Genomic DNA, 18,541 nt, shown 5'->3' with positions numbered 1-18,541 from the left:
TATTAATGAGCTAGCCATGTGAGAAGATTGAATTGGGATGTTTATGTGAACCGTACGTGTGATACACGACTTCTTTAAGATTGCATATTTTTTCACCAACGCTCTTCCTTTACCTAGATTTTTGTATTTTCTTAGCAAACTTTATGTGATTTCACCGTAAGTTTGAGGGGGGGTATAAAAATTAAATATATACAAATACTCGATAAGGGTATTTCTATCCTTTTATTTATTACAGTTCACTTGAGACTGAAATGTAATTTTTTTATTTTTTTGTTCACTTTTTACTTTTTCTGTTTTTCGTTTGTACCTGTCTGAATTTTTGACTGTTGGAAGGCAATGTTGGACTGCCTCCCGACGGTCATAAATAACAGTCCAACGTCTGCTGGACTGCCTCCCATTCACTAGGTGAGGCTCTATAAATAAAACCTCACCTCTCTCTTGTATGAAATGCTTTTCAAAAGCATTTTTTTGTGTTTATAAAACTCTCATTTGGGCTTTAAGTCTTGTGTTATTTTTGTGAGAGTGATTTTTCGGTATCACCTTTGTGAGATTGTTATTAGTCTATTAGTGACCATTTTATATTTGTGCACTTGTGTAGCCTTTCATTGGCGTTGTAATAGTGCACTCTTGTTTGATTATAATATCGAGAAACAATGTTTTGTTTCTTACTTTTTTAAGAAATAGGCTATCTCCTGATAATGTGAAATAACTGGTGGTGGACCTCCGAGTTATAGGGCAGCTTGCCAAATAATATTCACAATATGTATATAGTTGGGTACACGATCGGCCACAATAAAATTCTTTTTCTTAGAGGTAGATTTGAGGTACTTGAGTACATGAAATGGCTGCACCATGATGTGGTATATTGCTGCGTGAATTGACTCAATCTGTGGATTGAGTATGTAATGCCAAGCTAAGCAGCTGTAAGATAAGTGAGGCAACCAACAAGTCTCCAACAGTTAGTAGGATCTTCAAGGACATCTCCTTCGTTCATATAAAGATGAAGCTTTTGGTCCATTGGAAATTCAGCAAACCGTGCTCCAATAATGCCAACATCATAGGTAGGAAATGTCTTTCGCTGACTCAAGAATATATCAAATGAAGATTGAGCAAACCGTAATTTATAGAACCAGTTATGAGAGGACTGTTTGAATTCATAAATAGATTTGTGAAGCTTGCAAACTTTGGTACCATGATATTCTTGAGGGAGGTTTACTTAAAAATGTGACGTCAAGCTGATATACGAACCACTGATTTATAACAGCAAGGGCCAATAAGCTGATATGCAATCCACTGATATATCTTGAACTTATACCTCACGACTATAGATAGTGACAAATATCGCGAGATTTATGAAAATCTTGCGAGAAATTACCTGAAAGTTTAAAACGGCAATTTCTCTCGCGAGATTTATGAAAAAACATAAATACCATGATTTAAATGCGATATTTACGTTTTAAACGGCTATTTATCGTGAAAAAACATGTATTTTTATTTTTAAATATTTTGTATTAATATTTTCTTATAAAAATAAATTTTATATTTTTTAATTTATTTTTTTATTGCCAAGATTTTGCCAAAAATGCGAGATTTATAAAAAAAAATCAATTTGAGAAACTAGAAATTGCCGTTTAAAACATTTGTCATTATGCTCACGACGTGCAGCCAGAAAAGTCGTCCACAATATTTATAAAATACTGTGCACCCATGTGTGATTGCGTCCCCAAATATCACAATGCATCAAAGAGAAAAGTAACAGAAAAAGAAAATCATTTTTGTTTGGAGGCACAAATCACAAACAAGTTCAGAAGACGAAACGATTACATGGTTTTGATTGTCAAACAGAGAGAGGCGTTCCTTGCAAGCCTAATAACTTATATGAGTCATATACAATAGTTATAAGGATCGATCTTACAATGTGGCGAACCCGAATGACTTGGAGCTTACTCGTTTAGAAGGAAAATAAAAAGGCCTTAGAATTAATAATTTTTAAACTTAAATTTAGGCCCAAGCTTACAAAATAAATACATTATTTCCAAGCTTTAAGCAATAAAATTGCAGGCCAAACATTTTCAATATTACACCCTATGAAATAAATTTTAATTATTGCTAGCTAACGTGCCTATATGAACCAAGCCAAGCCTATCTCACGAGTTTGACCAAGCACTTTACATGTGTGGGCAATGGGTCGACCCATCTCAAGCTGAGCCATAAGCCCAATTCGGGCCATCCCATTCCCAAAGTTCAAGCGCCTGCAGATTGGCCCGTGGGCCTATTTGGGCGAGCTGCACTGAACTGGCCCAGTCTTGCCTCTCTATTTCTTCCTTCATGTCTATCTAGAGCTAAAATTGTGGACACTTTACTATCTTTCATGTTACTTCTAACTGCCTCCTTTCAAATCTTCATGAGTCCTATATTCAAATCTAAGTCTGAAATTTCCCGGTAATCCAAATATGATGGATCATAAAAGTATGTCTGATTAGTCTGGCAGATCCTGATTCAGTATCACCCAACTCCTGATCCAACTCCAAATACAATAGGTAATATTTCCAGTCATGTTGGATTCCAAATCCATATCCAACTCTAACACATCCATACCATACCGGGAATCTGAATCCCAACCGCTTACATCCTACTAATATTCATTGTGACAAATATCAGTGATATTTTGAAATTATCATGAAAATTTTAATATTTCTTTCTTGCTGTTTTTCACAACCAAAATATTGTGATATTTTCCTTTATAAAAAAACACGAATTTATCGTTTACATGCTGTATTGGATCTTTAATAAGGGAAAAAATACTTTGCTTTTATATTTTTATTTATCCTCACAAACATAATTTCTGTTTTTATAATTTATTTATTTTGCTGATTAAGACACTGGAAAATGAAGAAAACTTCAATTTTTCAAGAGAAATTCTCTGGTATTATTTTGCCGTTTGAAACGCTTTGCCATTATACAGTTTTATCTCATTTTATTTTCATTCAATTTCCAACGGTAATCCCCGATTTTTGGCGCGTTCCCCTTCAGTGGGAGAGAAGCTCATGCGCGCGGCACTCATGAACGATTACGTGAATTCATCATCCGCGCCACAACCCAGAAGATTTTGCGGGGACCCACATCCGAAGATTTCTTTTGTAACTGTGTCGGATGATGCATGATTCTGCTCACCCAAGATACGTGTCCCCGGCCCTCGTGCACTCACAACTCTTAGAGACTGCTCCGCCCAATCAAAAGTCAGTAGCTTCCCTCGCGCTAAAACGACAAAAAGGGGAAAATTATTCGAACTTCCTTCGCGAGATTTTCCGAAGTCCGTTTGGGGGAATTCCTCCTAGCGCCGATGGCCGTACAGATTTCTTGCTCTCTGATCCCTCGATTCCCTTTTCCTGCGAATTCTCCGCTCTCTCCTTCAAAGAGGGAAACCCTAACCGTTCTTAGAGGGAAATTCGAGAAAGTCTCTGCGAATTTCTCCGGAATCGACCCCAAAAGCGTCCGATCGGTGCCTTCCGATAGGGTTTCCGACGGTATCAGGTCGGCGAGATGTCGAGCCGTCGGAGATGGATCTCGATCTGATGGGGAAGCGGGCGGCGTCTTCTACCAGGGTGTCTACGGGCCATGGTCGATCGATGCTGCAGACATTCGCGAGGTAATTCCTTTTTTTTTTTCCTTTTCCTTCAGTATTTCCTCTGTTATTTCTAATTTTCTAAGTTTAAGATCTGTACGGTAATTTTTTATGTCTCAGTGTTTCTTCTGTTAGTACTCATTTTCTCATTGTTTAAGATGATTTGATTTTCCTTTATTTTTTTTGTGATTTATTATATACTGAAATTCTGAAAATATGGATCCAGGATTTTGCTTTCTCGACCTTATTTAATAGAATAATTTGAATGAATGGGAAAGCTAAGCAAGTCAGGTCAAGTCAAAGGTACCAATCCAAATCAAAGATTATTTCTTATTTAAGACTCTAAAAAATTATTATATAATGAGCAACCAGGGTCGAATATATGAAACAAGATCGTAACTTGTTGTATTGGAACAATGTTAGGAACTCAGTTGCGCTTTTGGTTGCTGGAAGTATCTATGTATCCTAGGAAGCTTGCTTCCTCGGAATCGGAGGGCTCTTAAAAAACTACAAAATAGCACATTCAACTTCTATTGTCCTGGAAGCTCACATCGGCCGCTTCAAAGACTAGAAGGCAAGCAATTTTGAACCTTGATGTTTGACTCCCATGTTATGAGAAGCATGCTTCGAGAGGCATGGGACTTTTTATGCAAGAAGGTAATAAAGCAACACAGAAAATCAAGGAATTGTGAGTTCCGTAGGAAGGAAACTGTGGTCAGCATAATTTAATTGTTGGAGCATAAATCATAGAAATTCACCTTTCTAATTTCTTCAAAACATACAAGGTGTCATGGGCATAGAATTTTTTGCAAACCCGCGATGCTTCAGACTGCCCATCATAACGGCCAAAGGTTGCACACCAACGCTTTTCCATGTGCTGAATCATTTATTGGCCCTGCGCACCATCTCGTGCACAACTGCCTAGCGAAAGTTGATTAAGAGTATCTCCAAATGCGTATTTTATCTGGTTCATGTCACTTATGTTCATAGTCGTCTCATACCGGCTAACAAGCACACGAATGCCTTAGCCTTGTATGTTATGAAGCATATCGCAACTTCATGGGCACGCTCAAGCATAACCTCATCACAGAAGGGACAAGGCCTTGCAACTCCCAGTTCGAAGACCAATTGATGATTGTATGTCATAGCAAAGAACACCACCCAGACTCGTTCGTCGGCTCTTAGGCATTCACTCACCTAACCCTGAGTCACTATACTCGGTTGGAACCACCTAACATGAACCATGAGAGGAATTAGCCCTAACCCATATACACTCTTGTGCGTTCAAACATTATGTGTGAAAACTCATCCAAGTCGAGAGGTTCTTAACCAAATCCCCAAAAGCAACATCCTCTGATCCGTTGGCACTGCTTAACCAGATAACGTTTAACGTCTATGCCGCTACACACCGTCACACCAACGACGATACCGTTGTCTATCACATGTCATGCTACCACCGCATGTCACCAATCAAGCCAACACATACCGCATGTTCCTACACTCCATGCATTTTTCACTCAGTAGAGCTCTGCACTGCACATGCCCCGTTCCGAAGGCTCGGTCCGGGATACAAGAAACTATTAATTTTTTTATTAAGTCAATTGTCCTTTAGGTTATTTGTCTGAAAGACTTAAGCCAAGATGAAAGTGTTGAAGATTTACTTCTCATTTTAACAACAGTGATACTGTTTTGTACTCTTCTACATATAACTTTAACTTTCATATCTCTTTCTTCATATGTCATTAGCTTTTGCTGTTTTCCTCTTTAGGTGTTAACAGTTTTACAGTTTTACCTACAAAACATCAACTGGGGTATTAAACTGATTGTCTTTACGCTTAATAAAACCAACATCTTTTGTCTTTAAACATAATAAGACCACCATCTTTCACCTGTTTATGCGTAATTTGTTCTGAGGATATAAACTATCCATTGACAGGTAGTTCTGTACAGATCTGGATTGGTGACTGCATCAGCATCATTCTTAACTGCTGCTTCAGCTGCTTTTCTACCTGATGGTGTTTTCTTCAAGGATTTCATAAAAGAATATGCAGACATGTTGTATGCACTTGGATCTGGAGGATTGGGGTTATCACTATTGTTGATTCATATCTATGTCACACCAATCAAGCGCACCCTTCAAGCATTTTGGGCACTGGGAGTTATTGGATCGCTTGTTACGTATCTTACTCTTTCTCAGCCAGCTGGTGAGAGCTTGACACAGTACGTCATTGATCACCCAACTGCTGTATGGTTTGTTGGGCCTTTGTTTGCATCCTTAACAGGACTTGTGTTCAAGGAAGGTGATGTTTTCCCTCTTGTTTGCCACTATGTTCATTTTCCTGGACTGTGTACTCATCACATTTATCTGGTGCTCTTTGCAACACCCCTTTATGAAACTAAAAATACTTGACGTGATTGAACTCTTGAAACTGTGAGATTTTACACCTAAAGACTGTAGACATATAATTCATCAACCATGCATCTCGAAATATAAGTCATATCAAATTTGAAAAAACAACGTTCTCAGTTAAAGGCTGTCTATATATAATTCATCAAGCCATGCCTCTCCAAATATAGGTCATATCAAGTTTGAAAATACAATGTTCTTTTTTGAGGAATGGTCAGGGGCGTAGCTAGGATTCATGTGAGGGGGGGGCAAACAGGGGTGTAGAAAAAAGAAATTATTTGTGTGATAGTCGGGGGTTCGGTAGCAGCGCCCCCGAAAAATTTTTTTTTGAGATAAAATAAAAAATGGCTACAATTATTAATAAAAATCTATTTCATATGGACAAATCAAACTATTTGCTGCAGTAAGGGCTGGGCTAAAAAATGGATAAAAATCTATTTCATATGGAATCAGGGCAGGGCTAGGACTGGGCTTTTAAAAAAAAATTTAACTGTTTGGGGAGGCAGGACTGGGCTACAGCCCAGTCCTGCCCCCCCCCTAGCTACGCCCCTGGGAATGGTCATGTATTATTTTTATGCACCTTTTCTTTCTTTCTTTCTTCACTTTATTCGGAACCATGATAAGTGTCACTTATATTAGTACAGGTCACATGAAAAATGCCCATGTTGCGGAAACAAAAACATATTGAAGCCATATGTATTAGTAGATGTCATTTCCTATATTGTGCTTCACAGCTTCAGATAGAAACCAAGCTATGCATTTTTGTTCCTTGCTCATCCATGAGATTGGATGACCGTGAAAGCACATCATTGATCATTAAAATATAAGTGTCAAGAAAAACAACCATCATGAATTTCAAAAGAAAAAAATGATGATAACCGTTCAGTGCATTGTGTGACAGTACCATATGTAGTGTTAAGGTTGTACAAAGAAATAAAGCATTAGATGGTGCCTACTATGACCAGAGATGATCAAATAGTTCAAAGCCAACTTAATCCTATAAGAACAGAATCATCTAAAATCTTCACCTCAAGTTGGTTGGCTTTTATATGTGATTACATAGACATTTTGATACGACATAGCTGGGGCACTTTCCATATTTTTGTATGGTTTCATGCACATTACTGAAAGTAACCCAATCCACAGAAAGCACACAACTTTCCATTGAACCTAACCATGCCCTTGTTCGAATCCAGGTTTGAAATTGTGAAGTTCTTACTATCATTGTAATCATGTTTTTTTGTATTCTTGGGTGTAACAGAATTTAGTTTGGATTGATGTCAAGATCGACCTATCACTTCAAAATGTTAAATCATATTCCACATCATACTTCATTATAGAAGGCATAAGTTTTGGCATCTATTACTTACAGGTCTCTGCTATGGGAAGTTGGAAGCCGGTGTCTTGACATTTCTCATTCCTGTCATTCTTCTTGGACACCTGGTACATTTCTCCCATTTGATTCTACCATTTATTATTTACTAGTACCCAAAATTATTTACATATTTGCACAACTTAAATTGCATACTCACCACAAAGCCTATGCATACAAGACAGTTATTGGTAAAACTATGGCGTTAAAACCACAAATACATGTATTTGTGCATGATGAAAGGTAATTGTATCTCAACATATAATATGAATACATTGCACTTTGTTTTATTTCATCAAAAGAGTTGCAAACTTAGTAACATCAATAGCAACCACTTACTATAAAAAACAGAAAGTGAACATCTTACTTGCACATAAGGCCAGTGAGCAGAACACACACACAGTATGGATGTTTTTGCAACAACATGAAATGGTATAAAGCATGATTAAATGAGGAAAGAAAAAAGTATGTTGTTTTGCGACAAAACTGATTCAAATTGATAATGCTATCATGATATATTGGAAATTGCTGATATGTTCAAAATATTGTAGCAAAATTATTTTTATGCAAATCTCAAAATTGTGGCATGATATATTAGTAATGTTAGAGATGTTTGTCACTTTGTGTGTGTGTGTGTATGTGTACGTGTGGATGTGTGTGAGTGCTTATGTTGAATCCATTATAATGCATGACTCAGACAGGATTAGCTGACGACAATGTGAAGCTTGCACTACTGGCAGTATGGATGCTTTTCTTCGTGATATTTGCGGCAAGGAAATTTACACAACCAATTAAGGTATAAAAAACATCTTGACTTGTCAATGGCAAGATTTGCCATAGTACTGCATCGAAACTATTTACACATGCTACCGTGATACTTTGTTACCCACTCAGTCATTTTGATGTTCTTGTTTTACTTGAAGGATGATATTGGTGACAAGTCTGTGTTCATGTTCAATGCCCTCCCAGAAGAAGAAAAGAAAGCATTAGTTATGAAACTTGAACAATTGAAAGAGAAGCTTAATTAGCTGATTGTTTCCACACAAAGATCTGTAACTAAAGCCCCCATTATAGCCTTCAGTTCAAGAAACTTAGAGGCATATATGGGCTATTATTTTCTGCCCTTTGTAAATATAAACTTGAGCAATATTTATCCATTCCGTGACAGTTCTTGCACGTATACTTGGTACAATCTTACTAGAACCGAAGGAAAGAATCTGTTCAGCGTCTTGATTGTTGCATCCCCATCCTGAATTTTCTATGCAGACCATAATGGTTATAGTGAAGTTGTGTACCTCGATTGGTTTGAATTTTGAACTACTTGAGTCAATATTGCTCAGAAAGGAAAGAGCTTGAATTGCAGTAGATCAATCACCAATCTTCTATACGTAAAGAGTTTTACAGTCAACCTTACAGTGATCTTTTTGTATTATGATCATTAAATGCTCGAGTCATCCACCATGTTTTACTAATATGGAAAGAGTAGCCCTTGTAGGATTGTAAACCAGTACCTCTCAGTTATGATGGTGCAATCTATGTTGCATAGATAGGGCTGCTGCCGATACGGGAATATGATCATTTTTATGAAGATTTCAATTTGACTAGTATATTAGGGGACACAATACCGAGGCCAAAATGTTGTGCAATCTCACCATCCAGTTGCCCATTGGGCCCCCAGAGTGTTGGACTTAGCTCGTTATATTTGCATTTGATTGTAGACTTGTAGTACCTAGTACTATGACAAATTCAGATCAGGTTAGAATATGAAGATTATGATGCAAGTGTAGTACGAACATATAAAAAAAAGGGTTCAACTTGGTCGCAATATCCAAATCCCATCCTTGTTATCAAATTCTCATCTACTTGCAAATTAGACGATTAGGTGGTTTTCCGGAGAGAGATTGCCCCCATCTCCCCAGGTTATAACCTAAAGCAATTGCCAACACTTGAGCACCAAACCACTTAACAATACCCAGTTGGTACCAGTTTCTAGTTCTGTGCACAGACAAAATCTTGTTGATCAAATGCAATTCACTTCCAAAAAATAACTACTCAGAATTCAATAAGGCAATGTATATGAAATTTTTGGGACCAGTTTCGATAAGCATCTGATGTTCAACTAACAGCATAGTGACACTAATTTGGTAAGAAACCAGTGGAACCTTTGACATCACATGTAGGGCTGAGAATGTGATGAGCTGCTCACGACCAGGGGCGTGCTCAACTCTTGAAAAGCTCGCTCAAACTCATAAAATGGGCTCAACAAGCAGAACACAGAAGTGTTTGGATCAAATTTGCTCATTTGGGCTTAAGCAGGGATGAGTATCTTTAAAATTTTACATCACATAACATGGGCGATTATTCAAGTGTTAAAGAGTTGCAAACAGTAAGAGCTCGGAAACGATTTTTCTGTTTTTTTTCTTAAGCCAGCCACCTCAAGCTAAGCTCAATAGATCAAGAGCTCAAACCCTGTTACTTTCATGATCAGCAAACCAATGGATAATCACCGCGAGTCATGACAGTGTGACCTAACCAAAGAAATCTTCGATCATGACAGTGAGACATAACCATCCAACTCATCATGAGCTCAACCTGAACTCACAAGCATGACCAAAGTATTTTTCATGTTTCAAGTGAAGGGAAATATGGTCAAGTGCAGTTGACCACTACGTGGTTTGTTTAGTAAAAAGCTTGTTTTAAATCATGTGATTATGACAAGTAATTAGGTTTTTAAAAGGGTCCAATAATCAACAGCACAATGTGCCAAAATTTCATAACTTAAAAAGATCGCATTTTTACATCAGAAAAGCAAGATCAAGGCCTGATCCTTAGCAAACAAGCCATGCTGAACACAACGGTGTGGGTCAATACAACTTGCATCTATGATTTCTAACTCATTAGTTCCTTACCTTCATATGATTTCTAACTCATTAGCTCCTTGCATTCATTAGTAGATATTTTCGCTTCAAATACCCACAAACTTTTAACCTTGGCTTTTTTTAACCGAACACTCTTAAGTGATACAGTTACATGCATCAGCCAGAAGAGGTTTTCAAAGTCACACTTTGATTTGAACTATTTTAACAACCTTGTGTAAATATTGTCCTAGTATTCAAAAACTGGAAATCAGTAGAAGGAATGTTAATTACTCAAAATCCCATGGACTGAAGAAGCAGAGGGCTTAATGGAGAACGTTCCTCCATTCTTTCTTTCTCTTCAATCTTGCTTTCCTTTTCCCTCTTGTTGTGGGCCCTGGTGCAGTATACACCACGAGATCCCTTTCGTTTGAGCCTACCTTTATCTGCAACTGGCTTTTCCAGAGTTTCAGCAGCAACATCAGCTGTCTCCATTTCTGCCTTTTCCTCAGACTCATCATTTGATCGGGATTCAGAACCTTCTCTAGCATCCATCACCCTTTCTGCTTCTTCACCACCACTTGATTCTACCACATTCTCCCTCATCTCTTCTTTAATTTTCTCAATTACTGTTTGCAGGTCAAGATTAACCTGAAATATTTTAGCCAATAAAAAAGAAAATCAGATCATAAAATAGGTAAGGGTTTACACACGGATCAAAACCCCATCACCTAGAAAGTGCCTTGCAGGACTGAAATCAAGCAGATGTGAAAAGAAAACAAAGTTCACATAGATTGTAGCAGTGGTTAAACTAGTGCAAATGTTCAGTTCTTGTACCTGGGGATCCTGAAAGAATTCTTCAATGCATTGTTTGCATGTAGGGCAGTTCCTGACAACTTTTTGTGTTCTCAGGCACCGCCCACCAACAGAACCCCTCTCTCTAATTGGTGGAAATGCAGCCACCAAACATTCCTTGCAGAAACTATGACCACAAGAAGTTGTAACTGGAAGGATCATAACTTTACTGCAAAGATCGCAGAGAATTTCTGCAAAGTAAAAAGTTAGAAGGTTCAAAATTGCAAAAGCATTCAACATAAAAGAAATATGGAAATGCAACTGCAAAGAACAAAAGACAAGTGGGAGATTTGGGACGAAAATTTTAAAATGTGGAGAAAATAATAGTAGATTACTGTACCTTGTCATCTAAGAGGTCATAGAAAAATATATCAACAAAAAACAGAACTCATTTGAGAGAGAGAGAGAGAGACCATGCTTTACAAACTTGTATTATTAGCCATTTCACATCTAAAGTTCTCCATGAACTACAAAAAAAACCCAGAAGACCAACCTGAAGGGGGCTTGTTACGTTTTTTGCCACAGCTTGCCTTCATCACTTTGTATTTTTTACCATTTCCATCATCAGGGTGTCTCCTGGTCGGAGGTGGAGGTTTCTTCCAAAACCAACCCCTTCCTTCCTAACTTCACAAAAATGATAAAGGAGATCAAACAATGTGTGTAACACAATATGATTATGGTTTATATAGCAGACAGAGAATGAAGGTTATGAGAAACTCAAAGCATCATGAGGGAAAAGGAAAAGGTTAACAGATTGTCAAATAAAGAAAACAACTGTCATTTCTTCCACCGAACCATGCAATGTATTAACATCTGATGTGATTGTCAACAGCTGCGCCAGACAAACACAGGTTATTTTGCGAATTCAAAGAAACCGTGGAGGAACATTCTATAACAATGTGTGAAAACCACTACTACCCATCCAACCCACCTTTAACTCAAAGTGAATGCCAAGTATAAAAAGAGGGACCTATTTTTACATGGCGATAAATAACTTGTTTTCCCAGTTCATGATGGAAGATTTTCCATAAATATGCATACATATCAAAATTGTAAATGTCATAAGTGTACATCATGTGATAATAGTACAGGCCATAAAAGGCCTGGAAAGAAACAAACAAAAAAAGAAAAAATACACCTTTGAAAGTAGTTTCATATGCACATTATGCATGAATTTTTTGCATCATTAGAGCAATACACTTAAGGAAAAATAATAGTAAGGAAAACTAATAGAGCATTAAAAGAAAAAGACCTCCCAATCCCATGAAGGGCTTTCCTTTCTTTCTGTGATGTCAGTTGCTGTCTTAAGCTCTTTGATAGATGGCAGTGGCCTAGGACGATCACCATGATAATCACTGTAAATAAAGAATCAAAGGGTTAGGTTGTTTTTAACACATGAAATAGTATGCAAGACTTGAAAAAAAATAACTAGTGCAAGAAGCATTCAATTCCTCAACAAATTCCCCAAGCCTGGTTCAGCTCCAAGGAAGAATGTACCAACATCAACTTGGTGTCACAAGAGACGGATCCTGCCTGGCTAACGATTGAACGGTACTAGGCCAGGAGAGAACCAGATACAGTCCCAACATAGAAAGGACCCACCTGAGTCTCAGAACAGCTACTCTACACAGGATGAGGAATGAAAGAACAAGATGGAACTGACTTTGACACACCAGTTTTTCAAGTCAAACAAACACCACATGTATTAATAGTTAAAATTGTTTCCACTAGACATACTTAGTAAATTGTCTTGCAGGCTTTAAAATATTGAAAGCCAGGACCCCTAAGTAACCAATGCTTCTATACTTGGAAAAGGAAGCACCCTAGTTTACCTTGTCCTTTAAGGAACTTCATGTACTAGTAATGCTTGGATCTTCAAATGATTATGTCAGTAAACAATTTATGGATAAGATTCAACCACTTGAATAATGTCATCCAGGAAAATCAATCTTACATGAAGATTATTCTGACTAATTAATTAAAAAGCACTAATCAAAGGGAAACCTCAAACATTGAAGAATATATTTGTCAAGATTGAGTCTTGAAATGATTATGTCAGCTTCTGAGCAAGATTCAACTGATTCAGTAAGATCAACAACAGAAAAACAATCCCACACCACCAAATCATGAAGAAAAAAGAAAAAGAGAATGCAAGGTATTAGAGCAGGAGGAAAGTGGAAATAATCAAATACTTCAGACCTAGTCCAAGGTGCGGGTTCATTATCACATCTAACGAACAAGTATCGGCAGACCTTGAAACCCTGGAAGGGGTAAACAAAACAAATTATCAGCTGATGTTCCCTTTCTTTTGCAAAAGATAAGTACAATGATGCAGTTTAGTGAAAAATTTGGGGTGCAGGAATTCATTTGGGAAATTTTAATTCCCCTATGTAATCAGCCAATGGAAATTTGCTAAAGAATTATTAAGAAACCAAGGACCAAAGAAACTTTAAAATGCAAAGCATTTTCGAAAGCATTTGATGCTATTCCTGTCTTAGATGCACCATAAGTTAGCAAAACCATTATGTATAACTACTATTACGCTTAGTCTTAACAAAAAGGTGCAGCCTTAACTCATCAAATACAATAAAAAAACATAAAACTAACAGGGAAGCAAACCTGTATCCCAACTTTCCGCCAACATTTATCAATCCTATAAACACCATCATATCTGACACCACTCTCAGGTGCATATGAAGAGCGCTTCTCTTTATGTGACCTGATTAGACCATAGAAATATGCACATTATAAATATTGGAGAAGAGCACTTCCCTAAATCAAACAACATTTGTGCACTGAACTGTAGAGGAAACATGCAATGTCCTCAGGTTGACAGTTGGCACTGATTCAGTTTTACTAAAAGAAATGCACCATGTCCCTCTAATCCAAACACAATAAAGATAATAGGACCATCAAAAAAACTCGAAATAATATTATCTTAACATTCTTCCAAGAAACTGCCAAACTGGATATCACCTATATAATGCGCTATATGACAACTAAATTCAAATCCTATAAACTTCCAGAAAAAATGCAAAAATTATATAGCATGATATCTCAAGATACATAATCGAGTAGAAACCAGATTTTTAAACTATAAATCTGTCCTTTTGAAATTTTACACTTTAAAATGGCATATATAGGCAAAATACTGCATTTTTGGGGATTCAGTTTAGAGAAGTAACAGTGTACAAAAGTGCAATCACCCACTCAGTTTTCATTTTCACCTGCTATAACAAGTTTTTTTCCTTAAATTCTTATTAATTCTTTCTTATTTTTTCCAACTTTATGTTCATTAGGGGAGGGAAGAGAGATGGCCAAATGGAATGGGAGTTTTCATAATGTTTCCAATCTGATGTGTAACAATCTTTCAACTCCGGCCAAGTTTTCCCTTCATTTCCGCAGATTACAAATCTCTCTCTCTCTCTCTCTCTCTCTCTCTCTCTCTCTCTCTCTCTCTCTCTCTCTCTCTCTCTCTCTCTCTCTCTCTCTCTCTCTCTCTCTCTCTCTCTCTCTCTCTCTCTCTCTCTCTCTCTCTTGAATTTATGCAATCTGATTTTCTTCAAGAACAATCAAAGAGCACAGCCAATGCACTCATTTAGTGCCTAAATTTGATTTTTGATATATAGGCCATTGAATTTATGCAATCTGATTTTCTTCAAGAATAATCAAAGAGCACAGCCAATGCATTCATTTAGTGCCTAAACTTGATTTTTGATATCTAGGCCATATATGGCCGATACACAATATGAGTGGCAAATCATAAGTCGCGAATATGTTAATTTGGGAACCGCCTAACAATCAAACAGCCCACACATGCCGACAATTATCAGGAACAACTAACTTACCAAAACAAATTAATACTCAAAAAGTCAGCCTTTCCAAAAAAAGTCAATCAACAAAAACCAATACACAGGGACATGCTATTTATTGCTCCAGCACCAGAAGCATGTGTACACATTCACGTACTTGCACTCAATCATGCAAGCCTCTTCTAAAAGTTGCCCCAACATTGATTAGGTACAATCAATTCCAAACAGCCATATGCAGATCTCAACCTATGCAAGTGCTATTGAACTTTCAACCAGTTCATAATTAAAGACAGCAACCATCATTACAGACCCCATTAGTTGCATTATTGCGACAACCGCATGAGCACACCATTACCTTTTCAAAGCTAACTAATTGAAGAACTAAAGAGGAATTAATATTTCAAACATTTCATGTCCAATAGATTACCAATTAAATAAGAATAAGGCATGAAAAGGAAGAAACTGTGAGGGCAAGAGACACTCACCTGACGACACGAACAGGGTAACCCTTCTTACAACTAACACGCAATGCCTCATTCAATTTCTCAAATTTCTGATCAAATGATTGTTCTTTGTTCGTCCTCTTGTTACCACTCAAATCTCTCCCCCCACTAAAAATTGCAACAACAAAAAAAACAACGGAATGGCAAACTAGAGTGATCAACCATAGGAACATGATAAAATAATCATCAGACGGATAAAAGAAGATACAGTGAACACGAGAGAGAGAGAGAGACCCAAGTCCTAACCTTCCCGTGTAGAGGAACCATTCGCCATGATCCTCATCATCCAGATATCCACCAGAGAGGGCAACTGACTGCGCACCATAATCTGACTGTCCAGCTATCCCAGCAACATGGGGGAGGTGGGTTCCCCATTGCCTGCACTCCATCCGGTCTTCCCAGCACTCACCTACAAGAATCCCCTGATTCCTTACCGGATCATTCTCTGAAGGGATAGGACCAAAGTGATCAGGAGGGACAGTGACAAAGATCTTCCCACTGCATGCATTGGCCTTTCCTGCCCTTTTTGCCCTCTCTGTTGTGAATGCCTTGTCTGGTCGATCCTTGTTGTGTATTGAATAGTTATAGGTCTTGGTATCAGCAACATCAGAGGACAATTTTGATCTCCTTGATAACCTGATTGCTGCCACTAATGCAGCATTGATCCTTGGTTGTTCCACCATTCTTGCAGGAATAGACCCCCGGCACTTTGCACAAGTCCTCTTCCCCTGACCCACCCATTTCTGGAAGCACCTCAAACAGAAATTGTGCCCACATGGTGTCTGTGAATCAACCGAAATAGAAATGTTAATGGCAGCAGGGTAGCATGGTGACGATAATGAACAGAGCAGTTGTGCATTACCGGAAAAAAGAAAGACATCGACATGTTCTTGACTATTGTGATGTAACAGAAGAGGATAAAACAGAAAGATTTCAGACTGGCAACGAGGGCTTAATGGAGATGACGATGCTAACTACGAAAATTGCCAAAATGGAAACTTTCAGGGCCACGGCATTGATGATGCAGATGTCAATGAAGATGATCCAATGATGTAGCGAAGATGATTTAATGAGAAATGTTGATTGGTCATGACAAGACAATTGCAATGCTGTCCACGAGCCAGCAGATACTGAAATGAGCCATTGCCCGGAACTCTTAAAGACAACCTACGTTACAACACTATACCATTTCACTAATCAAAATGACCCTCTTGCAGATAACCAGAAGGAAAATTCAGTGGAGATGAAATTGGACAACAATATGGTGTCCACGATAGAGATTAATCCCGAAATTACCTAAAACAGAAGATTTAAAAACAATAATAATACCATAACAAAGGAGATCGCAATATCAATTGTGACGACGGTTGGAATGGAAAACCTAAACGGGGAACCCCAATGAGCCTAACGTCTCAATAAGCCAAAGGTGGTCATTTTGATGTTAATACAAACCACCACCCAGACAAATTTAACACCAAAGGCACGGCGATGATAACAGTGTTCGCGGTGGTGAATGGGTTCATTTAGATAATCACATGATGGCGATGATGCAAACTAACAAAATGGTGATGGCGGTGATACAAATCAACCATAAAACCCAAATGAATGAACGATGGCGATGATGGATACGGTGACCAAAACCAAAAAAATGAAGAAGAACAAGACTACAACGTCAATGGAAACAAGGGCGACAATGAGGATGATAATGGTGGTCGTGGTGGACAATAAAGAAAGCGAGAAAAAAACAGCGATGCTGATGAAAGCTCACGGTGACAGGGCGTTCCGGAAGCTGCAGGCAGAAGGCGCACTTGAAAGCCTCCTCGATACCGTCCTCCCCATCTTCGTCCCATCCCTTCTTCTTCTTCTTCTTCCCCTCCTCTTCGCCTGCCCTCACGTTCCTCGTCATGAGCTCCTGCCTCTTCTTCGCCTTGTCCTCTTCCGAGAGCGTCGCGTTGTCCTGGATGGCCCGTATGGCAGCGAGAAGCTCACCGGACGCCCCCTTCGCAGTGGGGGTCGGCGGTGGCGCCGGCAGCGGGGCGGCACCGTCGGCGGGAAGGGAGCAGTCGGGGCACTCCCAGGCAAGAGTGGAGGAGAGGGTTGGGGGAGGGGACGTGAGGCAGGGGGCGTGCCAAGGTGTAGCGCAGGTGGCGCAGAAGAGAGTCTCCGCCTCTCCGGGCGTCGCCTTGCACACCATGCACGCCCCGTCGCTGTCGCAAGGCAGATCCTGACCCCTACCCATCTCTATGGAAGAAACGAACTCTCTCTCTCTCTCTCTCTCTCTCTCTCTCTCTCTCTCTCTCTCTCTCTCTCTCTCTCTCTCTCTCTCTCTCTCTCCTTAGAGGTGACCGGAAAAAATGGTGGGCATGAAATAAGAGGAATCTCTCTCTCCTTCCACCGGGAAGGAGTGGAACCAGAAAACTTGGTGATGGGAGAGGGAAAAAGCAAAGGGATTTCTTATGAGAATAGAAAACATAGAGAGAGGGAAGCAAAGAGAGAGAGAGTTTTAATGAGGCCGAGATTTGATGTGAACTTCAGTCTCTCTCTCTCTTTGCCGCTGAAATTTCGGAATTCTTTCGATATTTTGAATTTCCCGCTCGAGAAAGACGTGTGAGTGCCCACGAGAAAACCCTCTTCTGCCCAATTGCTTCTCTACATATGTCATATGAGTGCAGTCTGGTTTGTAGACATAGGTAGGGATGTCTGTGTTCTGCATTGTTGCCAGTATCGGTGCGTATCTGCCTATACAAAACGATACGTATCGTATCGGTAGAAAATTGATATGACACTGACTTGAATCGGTTACTTTTTGAATAAATGTAAAAAAATTTAAAATTAAATTTTTTTATATTATTTTAATGGCTTTAACATGTGTCATATTTTTATTGACACAATATTTTTGCTGATTCAGAATGATTCACTTGAATATCCTATCCCCGATTCATGGAGTCTGGTTGGCCAAACGATACAGCTGGTGGAACATGGAGCCATGGTATTGACGCTTTGACTTCTGATGGTGAGGTTTGGTCTTTGTTGCCTTTGGCTCATAAGGGATCTAAGGTAGGTGGAGTTTTTATTTTTTGAAAGGCAAGATAGCGTTATGCATACCCCTTAC

At 38.7% G+C, this 18,541-nt stretch overlaps 2 protein-coding genes across 2 annotated transcripts; one reads left to right on the top strand and one right to left on the bottom strand.

Annotated features, from left to right (window-relative positions):
* The first annotated feature begins 3,292 nt into the window (after positions 1-3,292).
* On the top strand, positions 3,293-8,580 carry LOC149840372 (integral membrane family protein). Its single transcript, XM_090003128.1, has 5 exons — positions 3,293-3,649; positions 5,562-5,925; positions 7,405-7,475; positions 8,102-8,200; positions 8,328-8,580. The coding sequence occupies exons 1-5, from the start codon at positions 3,344-3,346 to the stop codon at positions 8,430-8,432; spliced, it is 945 nt and encodes a 314-aa protein (XP_089859254.1). The 5' UTR covers positions 3,293-3,343; the 3' UTR covers positions 8,433-8,580.
* A 1,949-nt stretch (positions 8,581-10,529) lies between these two features.
* Positions 10,530-17,668, bottom strand: LOC149840371 (E3 ubiquitin-protein ligase ORTHRUS 2-like). Its single transcript, XM_090005057.1, has 9 exons — positions 17,198-17,668; positions 15,676-16,211; positions 15,412-15,537; positions 13,734-13,833; positions 13,314-13,375; positions 12,367-12,469; positions 11,608-11,734; positions 11,097-11,305; positions 10,530-10,910 (listed from the first exon to the last, which is right to left on the bottom strand). The coding sequence occupies exons 1-9, from the start codon at positions 17,666-17,668 to the stop codon at positions 10,554-10,556; spliced, it is 2,091 nt and encodes a 696-aa protein (XP_089861183.1). The 3' UTR covers positions 10,530-10,553.
* Between the last annotated feature and the right edge of the window lie 873 nt (positions 17,669-18,541).

This window comes from Nuphar pumila, chromosome 4 (assembly GCF_984573655.1).
Source record: "Nuphar pumila chromosome 4, dmNupPumi1.hap1.1, whole genome shotgun sequence".
Classification (NCBI taxonomy): Eukaryota; Viridiplantae; Streptophyta; class Magnoliopsida; order Nymphaeales; family Nymphaeaceae; genus Nuphar; species Nuphar pumila.
The sequence above is the reverse complement of the archived record's forward strand: the minus strand, read 5'-3'. Positions and strand labels throughout refer to the sequence as shown.